The sequence below is a fragment of the Chanos chanos genome, chromosome 13 (genome assembly GCF_902362185.1).
Source record: "Chanos chanos chromosome 13, fChaCha1.1, whole genome shotgun sequence".
In the NCBI taxonomy this organism is placed as follows: Eukaryota; Metazoa; Chordata; class Actinopteri; order Gonorynchiformes; family Chanidae; genus Chanos; species Chanos chanos.
Genome location: NC_044507.1, coordinates 10,346,506 through 10,362,043, shown reverse-complemented (window position 1 = coordinate 10,362,043; position 15,538 = coordinate 10,346,506). Strand labels below are relative to the sequence as shown.

The window sequence follows — 15,538 nt, the reverse complement described above, 5'->3', positions numbered from 1 at the left end:
TGTCGTTCTTCTCATGCTTATTGACAACAACAATCTTCCTGACTTTAAAATAAGAACCCATTTTCACCAAAAACAGTTGTTTCTTTATCAGACATACTGTGGTTATAAACCACAGATAATCATTTTCTCACAGCAGCAAGGCCAAAAAAAAAAAAATGATAGAGCTGAATTCTCACAGTGTCTGGGAACCTGCTTTATCAGTTGTGTTTTCCCCTCCATGAGACTTTATCTTACTTTGTTTTTACTGTCATCTGTCCGTCATCTCTGGCCAGTCCTCTTATTAAACGGAGAGATAGCGATTATCAGTTTGCTGGTTCCTGTTTGTCTCTCCTCTGTGTCTGCCTTTGGTTTATCTCATCTCTAAAAGTCATATTAGGGTCACAAGGTCATGGGATGTGAAGTTATTTTTATTTCTGTGCCCGACCTTAAGGTTTCAGACTCGTTTGGTGTGTGTGTGTGTGTGTGTGTTTGTGTGTCCCTGCTGCCGGAGTGTGTCTCTTCTGTCGGAGCTTTCTGATTTTAACACACTTTGCTGATTTACACACACTCGTTTCGTGTTGAAGGCCTGTCCTTGATACTGGATCAGAGAAGGTTTCTGTGGGAGGGGTTTAGAACTAAAGGAGAGCTGTGTCCTTGATTCTTGAACGTGAAATAAAAGAGATGGTGGAGGACTCTGCACTCATAGCTCTCTGACAGCCTGCTCTTTAACGAGGCGCTTAACCGCTCCATCGCTCCATGGACGAGGGACCTCTGGGATTTTAAAATCTATATATAAGTTCCTCTGATTAGTAACGTCAGCGTAATGTGTAAATTTAAATGTTATATTTAATTGAGTGACTCGGAGACCGATTTTCTGACGTCATGTTAGACCTGTGAGTCTAATGAATCCATTTAAATGTGAGAACTTTGGCTTAATGACCTCTCTAATCACAGTCATTAATCTACGCCCATCATTGATCTGTCCTCTTCTACGTTCACAAACCTTATTGATCCAACTGTATCTCCCTTCACGCTCTCATCCTGAAATGAGTATGTGGACCAACTCTCTCAGGTGCAACCCTCTCTTTTTTCCTTTCTGTTTGATTCAGTCATCCATCTCTGAACTTCTCTCCATTTCTCGTTCCATTCCCCCTTCAGTCCACTGCCTCTTTACAGAAATCAATCCCTTCAGTTCAAAGACCTATGACCCCTGTAAAGAGCAGAAAGTTATCAGAAAGCAGTGAGGAAGAAGAGGAAGAAGATGAGGAAGAGGAGGAGGAAGAAGAGGAAGAAGAAGAAGAAGAGGAAGAAGAAGAAGAAGAGGAGGAGGAAGAAGAGGAAGAAAAGGGGAGAATAGAGGAGGAAAAGGTTAGATGTGGACAGAATATATTAGGAGTGTGACGTGTTTAGACATCAGAAAACCCAAGCCGATCCTATGAGTCTGTAATGTGTAGACCCCAAAAGCCCAAACCATTCCTTGGCGTGTGTAGTGTGTAGACCCCAACCACCCTACCCGTTCCAAGCCTTGTTTGGGCTATGCAAGTATATCGGTATGATCTCATGTCATTAAAACGCTGGTGGAATAATTCTTCTCCCAGAAACACTTGATACCAGATTGATATGACAACTTAATTTTGGTTCATGTTCATTTGCAGTTCCTCCCTTTTGCTCCACACCCTTGGTCTTCTAGTCAGTTATGGTAGCCTTTAGAGAACCGTAACTGAACTATAGGGTTAGAACACAGTGTTTAGACAACTAACACACAGAATGTATCAACGGCAGAGATGTTAGAGTCTCACAGAGATGTGACAGCAGTGTTCTTGTGGACGTAGATGTCAAGGGCTGAAGGCAAGAACAAAAAAAAACCTTACGAACACACATTTCAGTGTCCACCTCATATTCTACTTCCAAATCAGAAACCGGTTATTCCAGCAAAAATTCAAAAGAAAGAAGAAAGCGTTCAGGAAGAGGAAGAAGAGGAAGAAGAAGAGGAGGAGGAGGAAGAGGAGGAGGAAGAGGAAGAAAAAAAGAAAGCAAAGAAGAAGTTAAAGACACCGAAGAAGGAGGTACCAAATGGAGTGTGGTAGTGATGTAGTATAGAAACGGTCCCCAAACTTCGGTCATCCTTCTCTGTGGTTAATGTGGTCAGTAGCAGTGTTCTCCCCTTTGGAAGCGACCGACTGTAGAAAACTCAGCGTGTTTGTGTGAATGTACATGGATGTGTGTTCACTCCCACACCCAGTCATTGGTTTAACCACATTATCAGCTATATTACAGTCTAGTTATTCCCTTTGTGTTTCACAGTCGCTTTAGTAGACACTTGGAGTAGACCAGCATCAGCGCATTGATTAGCTGGATTGTATTTTGTTTTTGTTTTCTGTCTTCTTTCAAGAGAGATTCGATTATGTTCAAAAGAGAGTGAGAAAGAAAGGGAGTGATAAAGAGAGAGGGGGTGGGGGGGGTCGAGAGAGAGAGAGACCTCCCAGTAGACAATGGTGGATTAGCAATTAAAAGACAGGCGCTTCTCCTTGTTCCAGCTTTGCTTTGCAAAAAAAAAAAAAAAAAAAAAATCAGTGTGCTGGCTCCTCAGACTATCACAACACAGTTATTATTGCCAGAGCTGATTCTGTGATCTTTTTCTGTCAGTTTTGTTTTTATGCCACTCCTCCACACAGTCTGAGTACGAGTGAGGAAAACCTGCGATTCAACCCAGTTCGGTGAAAAAAAAAAAAAAAAGTAAAGCCATTACAGCAGCCGAAAGTGTATATCTGTGTTTAACGAGACTTGAGAATGCTGCTGACCTGGATACTTAGTGCCCTTTTTCATATTGCATTCTACACCAGTGCTGAGAAGGAGAGAGAGAGAGAGAGAGAGAGAGAGAGGGAGAGAGAGAGAGGGAGAGAGAGAAAGAGAGAGAGGGAGAGAGAGAGAGAGAGAGCGAGAGAGGGAGAGAGAGAGAGGGAGAGAGAGAAAGAGAGAGAGGGGGAGAGAGAGAGAGAGAGCGCCTGTGGACATGAAAGTGCATTACTCGGCATGTTTCGCTCATTTGATCTCTTGCTGTATAACTGACAGGGCAGCGATTAACCCACTTTCATCCCCCATCCAGTTTATTCATTACTGTCTGTGTATCTGAACGCTCCAGCCTCCAGGCGTTACGCAGAGACCAAATTGCTGTGGTCTTCTAGTATTCATCATGCTTTTCCCCCCCTGGCTATTAATCCTTCTTCACAGTATTCACTTTACCTCTCTTTCTGTTATCCCTCCATTTGTCCGTCTACACGTCCGCTCTTTCAAACGTGCCCCCCCCCTTTTCTCACTCTCAATTTTTTTTTCTTTAGCGGCTAAACTGAGGTGCTGTCTGCTCCTGTCTGTGTATTAGTAGATGTCATCCTTTAAGGAAAGAGTAGTTGAGAATTCAGTTGATTTTTGTTATTCATAGTCCCATACACCTTATTTTGTCCCTTCAACGTTTGTTATCCATCCTGACGAAATTTCCTCCTCTGTCTCTCACCTGTGCTCCCTTAATGAATGACTCCTCTGGTGTGATCTCCCCAGCTCCAGGCTCCCAGTGTGAAGGGCTTTGACTTTGCAAAGCTGCACTTAGGCCAACACAGTAAGGATGACCTCATGGTGATCCAGGAGCCCGCACCTCTCCCAGTGCCTCCTAAGGAGCTGAGCCCATCTGACAACGGAGAGGTACCCACACCGAAATCCAAGGGCTCCTCCACCAAAACGTCTCGTAACGGCCGAAGAAAAGGACGGTGAGTCGGGGTGTGCCTGACCAGGCTTTGGCATTAACATCTATGTTTACGTTTACATTTACAATACATTAGTGGGTCAGATCATGGTTTTTGACGGGAAAAGTGTGATTGAATTTGTCCCTCTTTGTGAGAACATAAGCCTCATGCAATTTGAATTATCCAAACCCATCATAGTCAGTATTATACCAAGTGACCTTTCAACATGCAAACCACAATACATAGTCCAATACCTGTGTTTTTGTTGTTGTTGTTTTTCATTTGTCTCAGAGTAGTCCATTAAGTATTGTTTTTTTCACTGTAACCTGTGCTACTTTCTCTCTGTCCTGCTTTTGCAATTAGAGAGGTCTAGCAGCAATATATATATATAAAAAAACATGTACCAATTGATTTAGGTCACAGAAATCCAATCAAGTGAGGGTACTGTTGATCAATAAAATGCTTTTTATGGGGTCTCCCATCTCTCGGCCCTCAAATCAATAGTTAATGTAATACACTAATAGCATGAGGCAGGATCCTAAAATACCACACTGATCCTGTTATATCCACAAACATGTCTGGTGTCATATGTCTTTTCCACTGTTTGTCAAGTGCAGTTGAATCATTGCAGTGCTGAAGACACATTTTAGAGTTAATTGCTTCATCACTAGTGGAGAAATCCTTCACTACCTCAGCTATGACAAAGAGATTACAATTTTGGCTAGGCTAAGGTCACTCAAGCACCGCTGCTCATGTTAAGGCGTCTGACCACTGAGGACTAAGTAACATAATGAGTACTGATATGTTAAGGGGTTGGACTGCTCACCTGCTAAGACCACTTTACACTGAAATAGCCTGAAGCTAATGGCTAATGGCTTATGCATTCCTAGCAGCATCAGTAGTGTTGTTATAATGGATCTTTAAGTGATGCCTTACTGTCAGTCAAACATCAAATTATGACCGAGTGAGCACTCCGAAATGGTAACAGGAGTGGATTGAGTTCATCGTATAACATCTCTGTAGACATCCTTCGTTAAAGTTGAATGAAGCTTTAATTTTGTGGTAATGAGAATTTCCAGAGATTAAAGACAAAGCTGAGATAATGTAGCAGCTGTTTTAGAATGGATGAGGGAATGCTGGGAAATATGTTAATTATGGATTCATCTGTGGCTCTTGCTATGCTAGATGATGAAGCACTCTGTCTCGTGAGCATCAGAATCCCATCCTTGAAACTCAATCTTCTATAAATATGTAAGTCAGTAGTATTTTTCAAGCATCACAACTCACACTGGCCTTCAGAGTGACCGGTGGATCCACACTTTTGTACGTCTGATCTGCGGTCAAACCATAAACCCACCAGGTGCCCGCCCCAGACTGATTCAGTAAGAAGCCCAGCAGTAACTACAGGGCTGAGGTTGAGGTCTCAGTCCTGAATCTTCTCCACAGTGGTGGAACAAGTAGCCTCTCTCCATCTGCTATGACAGGCAGAAACTCACTTCTTTCAAATCTTTCTCACATCTTAACCACTAACCTCATTTTTTTTGTGTCTCTTAAAACAAAATAGATCCTTGGACTAAATAAAGCACTAAAATCATACATGGTCCTTAGAGTTGTTCTTGGCGCTACCATCTGCATGCCGAGATGTGTTGATTTAGGCATACTTGCTATGCTCTTTCTAAGTCGCTTTGGACAGAAATGACAAAAGCATCTGTGAAATGACTAAGTGCAAATTTTGGAGAGTGTCAAAGTGAATTTAAGGCTTTTTATGAAATGATGTCGGCTGCTGTTGCAGGATTTCTCCATCAGATGGTGGCTCAGTGGCCAGTGACCCGTCCAGCGAAAGAGACTCACCTGAAGAGAACCTGAGACAGGCCGGCTTGTCCAGTGACACCAAGCAACCACGCAAGATGGCCATTAATGGATTAAATGGCAAGTTTATAGCTCAAATTCCCATGCCAGCCAAACGCGAGGAGAAGAATTACACTGTGCACTGTTAACAATAGCCACAGAGGGTTTGGTCCATCCGGAAAGAGGAAAGGAAATGTATAGATGAGATAGATGCAGTGACTGACTGGTTGGACAGCAAAAAGCCATGTTCAAAAGAGGAAACTGACATGATATTGATGAGAGAGAGAGAGAGAGAGAGAGGGAGAGAGAGAGAGAGAGAGAGAGAGGGAGGGAGAGAGAGAAAGAGAGAGAGAGAGGGAGAGAGAGAGGGAGAGAGATGAGGGGAAGAATAAGGATAAATGTGCTGTGAACTTTTTTTTCCTAAATTTGTTTTTATTGTGGGCCTGCAGAAGATGAGTTTAGACTCTGCTCTCTCTCTCTCTCTCTCTCTCTCTCTATCTGTACTAGTCCCCTTTCCAGTCTGCCAGTGCTCATTAATCCTGCCTGAATGGTGAAGAATGGCCTTTGTGTGTGTGCGTGTGTGCGTGCGTGTGCTCTTTACTCCTGCGTGTCAAACACACTGCCCGTGGCAGCGGCTCACCCCGACGCCTGCCTAGCTCATCCAGCAGACTAAATAGGCTGTGCTGAAACTGGCCAAGAAATGACTCTTATCAACACTGGAATTTCACCTCCGAATACATCATCCCTGTCTCTCTTTTCCCCCCCGTTCTTCTCCCTTCTCTCTTCCTCTCCCTGTCTCTCTGTCATCCACCCTCTCCCGTCCTCCCTCCCGTCTTCTTACACCCATGCTTGACTCTGTGCAGTGAAAACAAAGCACCGCTTATGATAAAAGAACATTTGTCATGTTTAGACTTTGGTTATATAAACTTTAATTATAACGGTCTTTGTTTTCAAGTCTTTATTTTCCCAACCGCTCTTTTATATCCTTTTTTTACTTTTGTCTGTTGTGGCACTCAGGGAAGACCAAAACGTCTGGGGATGTCTCCTGTCTGTTTCAGGCAGGGCTGATGTAGCCTAAACAGCAGTCTCTGTGTGCCTCTCTGTCTCCCCTGTGGTTGTTGATGAAGCTTGTTTTCTAAAATCACATCCTCAATGTTTAGTGCTGGTGTTTTTTTTTTTTGTTTTTTTTTTAAATAACATCAAACCTTGCAGCAGCCTCTAGTTTCTATACCTTTCTCACTCATTTCAAACATACTATTGTGAATCTAATACGGGTTTCATTTAAAGCACTTTAAATATTTTTAGATTGGCTATAGTGGGCATTCAGTTATTACCTTTAACTGTAGTTTACCATATCCAAAAATGCAGTTGTTCAGTGATGGTTATTCTACAACAATGAAAAGACTCACATATAATCCAAGGTACTGTAGACTCTGTGTTTGTGTTACAATGCACACTGCCCCCTGATGGTGACAGATGGGTATGACATTGATGTTCAGATTTACTAGTGCTTGTCTGTAAATACCCTGTATTACAGACACACTTATTTCGTTGGCCATGTCCCTCCCTGTGTCTAAAATGGCATTTGCTTGTGCTCTGTGCAGGCCCTTTACCTTTGAATGGTGTGGACGAGCAGCTATCTTCTGCTGCCATCTTTGAGCACGTAGATCGGATGTCCCGCCCCGCGGACGGACCCAAACGTTTTTCCAGTAAGATTCAGCTCATCGCCATGCAACCTATGCCAGCTCTTCCACTGCCCAGCCCAACCGCCAACCACAGAATGGCTGAAAACGCCAAGCTTAACAAGGAGGTAACGTCACTGTACCACATCCATCATCAGTCATCTAAACAAGATTTGACGCTCTGGCTCAAAGCGGTGAAGTTTAGAGGTTTTGTTGATAAAAGTTTGCCTCACTTATCTTCGGTTAGTTTTGGTCGTCCTAGCCAACTTTTACGGTCCATCGTCTTTGAAGAGAATAAACTAAACAGATGGTGACTTTTGCACTGTCTCTCAGTATCTGGTACACTTTGCTCTTTCTGAAGTGAAAAAAACAAAAGATAGTTTCCACTGCTGCCTGATCAGATCGGAGGTCAAATAGTTTTACACGTGTTCGACGCGAGTCTCTTCTTTTGCGCCGAACAATCCGTGCTGACCGCTGTCAATCGATTTTAGGCGTGTGAGCTGCCCTTCCTAGAATCGCGGCCTGATGCCTGGCGTGCCAGCCAAATCTACCAGATGTTTAGAATCTCAGATGTTGTTCCAGGAGCTACACTGACTGATGTTTTTTTTTTTTTTTTCCCCGTTACAGATTCAGGTTGCTCTGAGACATAAGTCTGAGATAGAGCACCACCGGAACAAGATCCGCCTTCGGGCCAAGAGGAAAGGCCACTACGACTTCCCCGCCATGGACGACCTGGTCAACGGACTGGGCGATACCAAAGAACAGGACCACATCTACCAGAAGGCTCAGATGCAGATCGATAAGATTCTGGATCCGGACGTGAATATGTCTTCTCTGTACAGTGAGCTAAAGAAAAGGTTAGTGTTTCCATAGTGACTTCACTTAGACCGAGTGGATGTGTAGGATTCAGGGATCAAGGGTTCTTTTGATGTTAATGGATTCAGTGATGTTTAGTTGACTTAAGTTTTATTCTCTCTGTTTAAAATAAGGTTTTATACCTGCTCTGTAGGGTGCATATACTTAGACGACTTTAAGTAGATAATCCAAGTTTTATTTGGGGACATTTTTAATGGGCGTACAAATATCACTCAACTGTTCACGAAAGCAAATGCAAATCGGATGTTTTAGGTCAAATTGTTCTAATTTCTTTGAGACTAAATTCCTTGCCTTGGAAGTCCAGCACAAACAGTGCAGTAAACTTTAATCTCAGCAAAATGTTGTTTTGCGTGAGAGCAGATATTCAGGTTTATTTGTTCTCGTTGGCCTGTTTTTGTTTTTTTTTTTCTCCTGCGCTGTATGAGTGTCTGTGTATATTCTCTGTGTGTCAGTGGCAGAGGAAAACGTTCACCCAAACAGAGGAAGAGACAGCATATGAACGGAGCAGTGACAGATGCAGACAGAGACCGACTCATCTCCGCCGAGAGCGACGGAACATATAAAAAATATCCAGGAGTTAATAACATAGCATATGTAGTAGGTGTCCTATTTCACCGAATCCCCTCCTCCACCCCACCCCCTGTCTCCCTCTCTCTCTCTCTCTCTCTCTCTCTCCCTCTCTCTCTCCCTCTCTCTCTCTCTCTCTCTCTCTATCTCACTTTCTCTCTCTCTCTCTCTCTATCTCACTTTCTCTCTCCCTCCCTCTCTCTCCATTTCTCTCTCTCTCTCTCTATCTCACTTTCTCTCTGTCTCTCTCTCTCTATCTCACTTTCTCTCTCCCTCTCTCTCTCTCCATTTCTCTCTCTGTCTCTGTCTATCTCACTTTCTCTCTCTCCCTCGCTCTCTCTCTCTCTCCATCTCTCTCTCTCTCTCCCCCTCCATCTCACGTTTTCTCTCTCTCTCTCTCTCCCCCTCCATCTCAGGTTTTCTCTCTCTCTCTCTCTCTCTCTCTCTCTCACTCTTTCCCTCTCTCACTGTCTCTCTCTCCCTTTCTTTCTTTCTCTCTCTGTCTCCCCCTCTGTCACACATGACATTCTCTGTTGAAATGAGAAGGGTTGTTGAAAAGGGTTCGGCTGAAATTCAAAAGATTTGTTCCCATCAATAGGTCGCAAGTCTGCCAAATTCTGTGTCACATTCACAGTCATGCTATTAATGTCTTACATCAGGGCTGCTTACATTCATTCATTTTTCCACACCTAACAATAGCTTGACTCTCCTCATTGTTTGTTTCCGCAGTCGGACCCAGACCAGGGCCCGGATCCTAGGAGCCCATCCCCGACCGACGATGTGTTTCTGGGGCCAGGTTCCCCTCCTCCAGGACACCCTCCACCCCCACCCCCCTATCTGCCTCCCCAGCCGTCTATAGAGGAGGCCAGGCAGCAGATGCACTCTCTACTGGACGATGCCTTTGCCCTTGTCTCTCCCACCTCGCATAGCAACACTGCAGGCATCACCCTTCCTGGGGTTAGTGCAGGACCTCTGGGTTCCAGCCCCCCGTCGCGTGGCCCCCGGCCCTGGGGCCAGTACCTAGCACATAGTCCCCTCTCTGCGGTAAGGGTCCCTTATCTTCGTGCCCCCTATAGGAATGAAGAATTAGATTAGATTTAGGTTTAGATTACAGGAACTTTCAATGTTGTGTTTAGAACATTTTAACAACCAAAAAGGTACAGATAAATGCAGTGTTCGTTCCCCAGAAAAAGTCCAGTGTAAAATGTCGCGTAATGTCGCAATGTTGGTGGATTTCGAAGACATTCAAATCGTTGTTATTTTGTGCTGTGTTTTAACTGACTTCATCACAGTTATCCGTGATACTTGAGGCATCGACAGACATGAGTTGTATGAAGTCATGTGAGTCTGAATGTTTCAGAATACACAGAAAAGAAACAGTGACGAAATGTGATAAACCACGATAAAATGCGATAAAACAGTGATAAAATGTGATAAACAGACACATTCAGAGGGTTATGAGTAGTCAAATCAATAGCATCACTGTAGCGATGAGCATTAGTGAATCCCAGAGTGGATTAGTCCCAGAGTGGATTTATTGACTGACATGTGGGAGCAGTTGTGATATTTAATGCTGTATCTGTGTTCTGCAGTAACAGACAACATATTAAGCACAGTAATATCTCATTCATATTTCTTTTCTTTCCTCTCTCTTTTTTTGCTCAGTGTGATTGTCAGTTTTCAGTAGAATTTGATACATTACTAGTACAGTCATAATCTTCCTACATGGTCTTTCATGTGATCTGCTTAATGATGTAGATTTGTAAAGAGAATATTTTATAGAAATTGTGAAGAGTTGAATGTATGGCCTCGCTTGTGTGCATTTTATCGCTAAAACGGGCTGAAAATGACAGACAGCACGTATGTTCCATGTTATTCTCCTGTCACACCATTACCAGTACTTGACATAAACACATGGGCAATCATTATAAATTATAGATACAGGCTATACTGTATAGTTTGTTTTTCACAGTACACTGCATGTTCATGTTTGCATGATGTGTGGTTAAGCACGTCATGGCCCATTGAGCCTAGAGCCTGAGCTCACTCTCTAATCACTTAAGGATGTCTCCATATGTCACCCCTACATGACCCCTGACCTCAGAGCCCTGGATTTCTCCTAACCAGCCTTAACCTCTCAATCCAGACGGGCTCTTCAGGCTGTAGTCCTACAAGTCAAACAGAAAACACACACACACACCCACACACACACACACACACACACATATTCTCTACTGCACACTTAATCTACAGCCCTTTCTCAGAAACTTGCCTGAGATCAACCAAGCACAAACCCTATTAGTGTCTTATTGTAAGGACTGATCCAGAGTCAGCTGTGAGCATTCCTTAGCCAATCAGAATAGGTCTCACTGCACCAGCCTTGGGGGGGGGGGGTATTCATTACTATCCCCTCTCTAAAAGGAAATTCATCTCCTCCACATTCCTCTGATTAAAGAGGGAAATGAAAGGAGAGAGCGATTACGTTTCTTTGCCAGGAGGGGACGGCTGCCCTGCGTGTGCCCTCCTCGCAGTTAGACCGACCGCGGGTTTGCACGGACCTGTCGGCGGCGCAAAAAACAGCAATAATGTAACGTGTGTGGCTAATGTAATTAGCGAAGTGGATTTATGATCACAGGAGAGGCGCTCTGATTTGATTAGGTCTTTGATTGTGTTAGGCCTGTGTTTTGATGTGAGGGGGAACCGTGGAGGAATGACGAAAGCACTGTAACGCTGTTTGAATCCCGTGAATGGATGATGCTTTTGGGACTTTCCAAGCGCTGGGAATACGTGGTCCAAACACTCAAAGATGAATAGAGTATTCAGCCCGTTCTCCATTTGAATGGAACCGCGTCGCTATTTAGGACGTATCTTTTCTTTGAAGGGCGGGCAAAGGTTGTTTAAGGCAACATATGTGTTAGATCGCAACCCCCCCCCCCCCCCCCCCCCCCCCGAAAAAAAAATGTAATCAGCATTTCTCACAAAAACATTTTCAACCACTTTCATTTGAAAAAAAAACCCCAAAAAAAACCCATAAATTAGTAATATCTTGGTATGTGATGTTTAGCCAGTTTGAACTGAATTAGTAAAGACTAAGTAAACTTAATCAGCACTCTGTAATGCATACGAGAGGAGTGAAAGCCCCTCAGAGGCAAGGGGGTGGGGGTGTGGGGGGGGGTGTGTGCGAAAGACCCCGAGTGCTTTCCTGGAAAGGACCGATGAGGATGTGTGCTGTATTTTTCTGCTTCGGTGCAGTGATGTGCCCTGAAAGGTCAGCTTCAGAAACACAGAAAACCTCCAAATGAAACAGTATGTTCAACCCCTCTGCCTATAGCTGCCAGAGAAAAAAAAAAAAGCTACATGTCTTGAATAATGCATAGTTTTCATATAAGCAGAAGGGATTGTGACACTACGAATCGCTCTGTATAGAATTTCAAAACGCAGCTGTCTGTTCTAGATTTGGTTGTCAAAAGGGGTTATGGAAGAAGGACATTTTGTGTCATCATAAGAGTTGCCGTTTTATTAAATGTGGCATCTTAAATGTGCAGTCTTAGAAGCTGTGCTGTTGTTTTTGAGTGTGTGTGTGTGTGTGTGTATGTGTGTTTATCCTAACACTTTATATGTCTGTCTCTTTGTTTCACAGAGATACACAGACATAGGCCTAACTCCTCCATCAGTACAAAACGTGCTACACAGGTCAGTAACTGAACAGTGTGAAGTCATAGCATCCTTTTTTTATCATCTCTTTTTTTGGTTTATATCTCTGTCCCCTCCCTTCCCCCTCTACCTCTCCTCCTGAACTTGCCCCGGGAGGCAGTCCATCCGCGGCGAGTCCAAGACTGCTCATTAATAAAACACGGACGGCTCATTTTTATTTCAGTGTTAGAGCGGTTTGAGTCTGACCGGCCATTACCAGACACTTGCCTGAAGATGCACGTTACGAAAACAAAGCTTCAGTTACCATAGACACATGCCAAAACATACAATAACACAGACACACACACACACACACACACAATTGTTCTGACTGGCACTTGCACATGATACAAGGTATATACACACTAGATTACCGTCTGTTTTGATCAATCATCCTTAATCTTTTCCTACAAATACTTTATATTGATAATAGCTCATCTCCCTCACACTGTTTATATAGATAAAGCTTCAGCCTGAACCCTCTCTCTCTCTCTCCCTCTCTCTCTCACACACGCACACACATACTCTGGCACACACATACTTATTGTTCATGTGGCATTGCTGTTAATGTCTGTGGTGTGATGTATGTGTGTTGTGATTTTAGGCAGGGTGTGGGCTCTGGCTACATCCCTGCTGGAGATGCAGTTGCTGGGGGAGAGCAGCTACATTCTGATGGCCTTTATGCTGGCAGGACTGCCTACAATGACGAACTGCCTTCTTCTGCCAGGCCACGACCTGTAGGGGGCGCCGCAGGTATGGTCTGTAGTGACTGGCATCACAATACACCATGTAAAGTGACAGCGCATTACTGACAAAACAAATGAACGGGTGAAAAAATGCATAGCTACTTTATAGACTTTTACTAAAATGTATTGTTAGTATTTTTTCCCCTGTTGGCAAAAATGTAACATTTACCAGGGTACCAGGAGATTAAAAAAAAAACCAAAAACTTATGGTGTTATGCAACTTGTCGTGCCAGTAAATGAAGGCTATAAAGAGACATTCTATATAAAACAATTTGAGTCTTCATTTACTCTAAACTGAAAGCCTGAGAGAGTCCTCTTCAAATGAATTCTTAAAGAGCTCTGGTGTCATTCTGTGTGAGTCAGACTGGTGCAAATGGACACTCCACTGCATGAGTAAGAGCACTTAGACCTTAAGACCAAAAACTAATGGAGTATGTATGATATACTATTACAGGTTAAAGGTTTTCTCTTTCTCTCTCCCTTGCCCCCTCCCCCCCTTGCTCTGTGTCTGTGTTTGTATCCATACAGGTAATCAGTTCCATCACCTGACTCAGTTGGGTTTGACAGGTCGTGCAAGTGGTCACCAGTCTGATGGCAGGCAGCCAAGTGGTTATAACTGGAGTCCGTATAACGAAGAAGAATATTCCAGACCTGTTCTCAGCAGAGACACTGTGAGTTAAACACAGCTTCCAACTGCACTAACCCATATAGCCTTACACACGACTTTACCTCTGTTCAGCTCTCTGCTGCCTCCTGCTGGAGGAAAGCAATCCATTCTGTCACTTGATATGGCTATAAATGCTTTCTTTTAGTCCTGTACTGGCATTGCTTTTTCAGAGTGGCACAGAATTTGTTTCTTTTTTGCTCCGTTTTCTCGTTTTTTTTTTTGTGCAAACACCTCCCTGCTATCTCTCTCTCTCTCTCTCTCTCTCTCTCTCTCTCTCTCTCCTGCTCTTTCTCCTCTCTGCCCTCAGTCTCTCTCTTTTTCTCTCTCTCTGTCTCTTTTTGTCCTCGCCTAATTTTTCCAGCGGAGTCTCTCTCCTCATTTTGACAGCGTGTCGTTTTGTGTTTCAGACTCCAAGGACAGGGTTAAAGGAGCCATCTGCGCCTCCTGCCCACCTCGACTCTATCGGCCTGGGTTACCCTCTGTCGGCTCCTCCCGAAGAGACTTCTCCTCCCAACCACTCCTCCGCCTCGCTCATCAAAGCCATCCGGGAGGAGCTGATGCGCCTCTCCCAAAAACAGGCGTCGGTGTCTGGCTACCACAGCTGAGACCAGGCTCTGTACTCTGCCCCAAGCTCCATACCACTGTGCTTCCCATGGAAGTCCCTTTGATTGGTGGAGCGGTGAACAAAGTCGCTGCGCTAACTCCCTCTCCCCCAGCGAGGTGTAACTGGTCCTGTGATGAAGTAGAGGAACTGAGCTAAAGTGTACTCACAGATGCACTGCATTCAAACAGAAACAGCACAACGTGTGTCAGTATTTAACGGCTTCCCTATTTTCTTTTTTTTTTTTTGCCACGTTTCTATGACTCACCGCTCTACTGACTGGTTTTTACATCTTTAAACTGACTTACACTGACATTGACCTGCTACGTATAGAGTGTCACGGTTACCACGGAGACTCCAGAGGAATATAATGGAACTGCTGTATGTGTGTTAACCCAGTCTAGATTTCAGCTCAAACGTGGCCACCACATACTCTCTGTGGACCTGTTTTTTTTTGTTTTTTTTATTTAAGGCAGTGTGTGTGTATTTTTTTTGTAACCATTATTTTGGTTTGACTTTTGCAATAAAGAGGTTTTTTTTTTTCCCTTGCTGCCTTTAAATCTGAATCGTATTTACCATGTTTTCACTGTGGTTACACTTCACCAGCATCAGGAGTTAAAGTACTGTTCTTCATGACCTTTTTCTTTGTCAAAACACCCCATGAAGGATATTGTTTTAGGCTCCTGTGTGCTAAATTTAAAACACTGTGTGGTCTGTTTTGATTTTTCCCTGTCTGCCTGTGGTGCTTTTTTCTTAACTGTAGCAGTTCGGACACAAACCTCACACTGCCCTCTAGTGGAAGGGAAACTGTCTCGTCTCTATCGATAGCAAAGGTCATATTAGAGGACTGTCAACACGACGTCGTTAATTATAAAATAAACTGCGGTCATTCAGTTAAAAACAGCAAGGATACGTGTGTAATGATTGATTAAATATAATATGATATAATTATTAATGCATTATTTATTCAAAAGTAAATACTTGGTTACTTAGAAAAGCAGAAAATTGTCACACTTAAGATAGCTTATCAATGCAGTGAGTTCATATTACATTTAGGGGTGAACCTTTTATCCTACTTTCTGTTTTTAATCAAGTGACCCCCAGACTGTAGCACTGAGCACACGTTAAGTCCCAGTAGAGCT

At 43.6% G+C, this 15,538-nt stretch overlaps 1 protein-coding gene across 1 annotated transcript in view; it reads left to right on the top strand.

Moving 5' to 3' along the window:
• Positions 1–14,400, top strand: part of si:ch211-1e14.1 (UPF0606 protein KIAA1549) — a 24,202-nt gene extending 9,802 nt beyond the window's left edge. The window contains exons 10-19 of the mRNA XM_030790623.1: positions 3,535–3,740; positions 5,509–5,645; positions 7,169–7,374; positions 7,874–8,103; positions 8,575–8,719; positions 9,419–9,733; positions 12,330–12,382; positions 12,987–13,135; positions 13,657–13,803; positions 14,183–14,400. Coding sequence (XP_030646483.1) covers positions 3,535–3,740; positions 5,509–5,645; positions 7,169–7,374; positions 7,874–8,103; positions 8,575–8,719; positions 9,419–9,733; positions 12,330–12,382; positions 12,987–13,135; positions 13,657–13,803; positions 14,183–14,400 — 1,806 coding nt within the window. The remainder of the gene's footprint in view (positions 1–3,534; positions 3,741–5,508; positions 5,646–7,168; positions 7,375–7,873; positions 8,104–8,574; positions 8,720–9,418; positions 9,734–12,329; positions 12,383–12,986; positions 13,136–13,656; positions 13,804–14,182) is intronic.
• Positions 14,401–15,538: the final 1,138 nt, after the last annotated feature.